This window comes from Chiloscyllium punctatum, chromosome 36 (assembly GCF_047496795.1).
Source record: "Chiloscyllium punctatum isolate Juve2018m chromosome 36, sChiPun1.3, whole genome shotgun sequence".
NCBI lineage: Eukaryota > Metazoa > Chordata > Chondrichthyes > Orectolobiformes > Hemiscylliidae > Chiloscyllium > Chiloscyllium punctatum.
In genome coordinates, this window is record NC_092774.1 from 6,441,346 (window position 1) to 6,443,623 (window position 2,278).

A 2,278-nucleotide genomic window follows, 5' to 3' on the forward strand; every position below is an offset into this window, starting at 1 on the left:
CCCAGCAAGCAGACAGCACATGCAACTGCGATTTTCACTGGTGGCTTTGACTCATTAATCAGACTTTATTGAGTGTGTTTATTTTGTTAGTGTTGTTCAGGTCTGAGTTACATCCCACTTTCTTGGTGCTTGAAAGCAAGCCTGCGTTATCCTGGACCTTACGAATCGGTCTCTGCCCCATTTTGAAAGTTCTAACATGCAGCTGCAGAGACAGTAATCGATAGAGCACAAAATATATGATGCTATTCAGGTTGTTCCAGCGATGCACGTGGCCGATCAGAATCATGTGACCGATCATTGTTTCCCTCACCAAATGCTTTGGATTTTGTTGGACGTAACTAGTTGCTGCATTTTCGACATAGCTCATTGCAGTAAACGTGGAACACTTCGGGACATTCCAAAAGGTATGAAATCATGTATTCACTTTTCATTCACTAAACTAACAGCTTTAGCTTATTTCAGTAATAAATGTATAACTAATAAAGTTATGTATTCAAATGAGAAAAAAATCAGATTTACCAGGAATTCGGGAACAATTTCAGGTCCTATCCTGATCTCACCGTTTGCCTGACACAGTGTCATGTTCAGTGACTCCCTGACAGTTTTTGTTCAGGGTGAGCCCAGTTCTGAGTCTCCGTGGGGCTCAGTGCGCAGTAATACATTGCAGAGTCTGCCAGTTCTGTTTTCACCACTTTCAGGTTGATGGTGCGGTTCACATGATCGAGCTCCGAGGAAAACCGGTCTCCTTGAAACCTTTCTGCGTTTCCTTCAAATTTGCTTCTCCGGAGCAGAAACTCCATGGAACCATTGGAATGTCGTAGGTACCAGAAAAGGTAAGGTGTGTTGCTTGTTGAAGTATAATTACAGAACAACTGGACATTGTCCCCCTCAATCACTGCGATCGAAGCTGGTGTCTGTGAGGCAGAATCACCTCGACAAAGTCCTGCAAAATCAATTAATCGATTTACTTGATTGCTTAATTGATGGACTATGTGTCATGTGCTTTTCAGTGCACTGAAAAGCTTTCTTTACCAGCGGTGTAGGCCGATCACAGTAAAGAAGTATACACAGATCATAGAATGAGAAGAACAAACTTAGACAGAAGCATACAGGTTATGTCACAAAGGTCAATATGAGCAAGACCAGCACTTGAAGTTAGAGACTCCACGAGAATTCGGAAATTACGGAAAACACTTCATTATTCTCATGCCACAGTCATCCTGTCACCTTGAACAATAATCTGCGAAATACGTTAGGGAAGATAAACAAAAATTAATTTCATGCTAACTTTGGTAAAGGGCTTTGCCAGATTAAATAAAACTTCCTTCAGTTCACAGGTAACATAGTCAAGCAAGGTCATTTTCCATTTCGTTCCCGATCCTGAAGGGAAAACTGCAGATGGTATGTGAGCTTATAGTTCTCGCTTCTCTGAAAATATCCAAACGGACCCAGTCCTTCTTAATTCCCAGCCTAAATCTTCCACTGTCTTTCAAATGGGTCGTTTGCTCACTCATCCTAAATAGTGCTGGTGCTGCAAAAGTTTGGCTCCTCACAATTATTTTCATTCAGAGACAATGTGTCGCTGCCTGAACGTGATGGAACTGCTGGGTAAAATGTAATTGCCGCTGCGGATCTGAAAGAGAAGGATCCTCAACTTTTCAACCTACCGGTTAGAACACTTGCAGCTGTGATGAAGAAACACAATGCTCCAGGCGTCATTGTTAGCGAGAGATTAGCGTGAATGTGAGCAGATCGAAGCTGAAATAATTTTCGTCAAGAATTGCTAACATTTCCGGATCTCTGCCCATTGGTTCATTGTTGACAAAGGCATCCGGTGCGAATCAATGATTGTCAAACGCCTTTGTTCATCAATTCAACCAATCTGCTTCACGCTCCTTGAACTTCATTTCAGTTGGCCAAAAAAGAAAGGAAATCGGTGAATTTATTAGCCAGACAATGGGGTCTTCCATAGGCTTTGAACCAATAATGACATTTGGCAGTTTTATTTGCCATGAGGCGAAGTCAGAGAAGGAACACAGACCACATTGTTCGAGTGTCAGAAACGGGAGTCCTGCAGTGAAGAGAACTGCTCGCTGGCGTTTTGAGAACTTTCTTTAGTCCAGGCTGAGGGTCAGTGTCTTTAAGTGTTTTGAACACAGTGATGATGTCCATTTAAATAATGTGCATTTCAATTACTTAAATAGTTGAGTGGAATGTCGATTTGGCTGTATTTTCTGGTAGGATTCACGGTTATCGACATTTCTTTAATTTTCCATTG

General features: G+C 41.8%; 1 gene segment (V, D, J or C); it reads right to left on the reverse strand.

The window, feature by feature from the left end:
- Positions 1-584: 584 nt before the first annotated feature.
- LOC140461094 (T cell receptor alpha variable 19-like) lies at positions 585-1,719 on the reverse strand. The segment is given in 2 exon segments: positions 585-943; positions 1,668-1,719. Coding segments are annotated over 2 exon segments (411 nt in total).
- Positions 1,720-2,278: the final 559 nt, after the last annotated feature.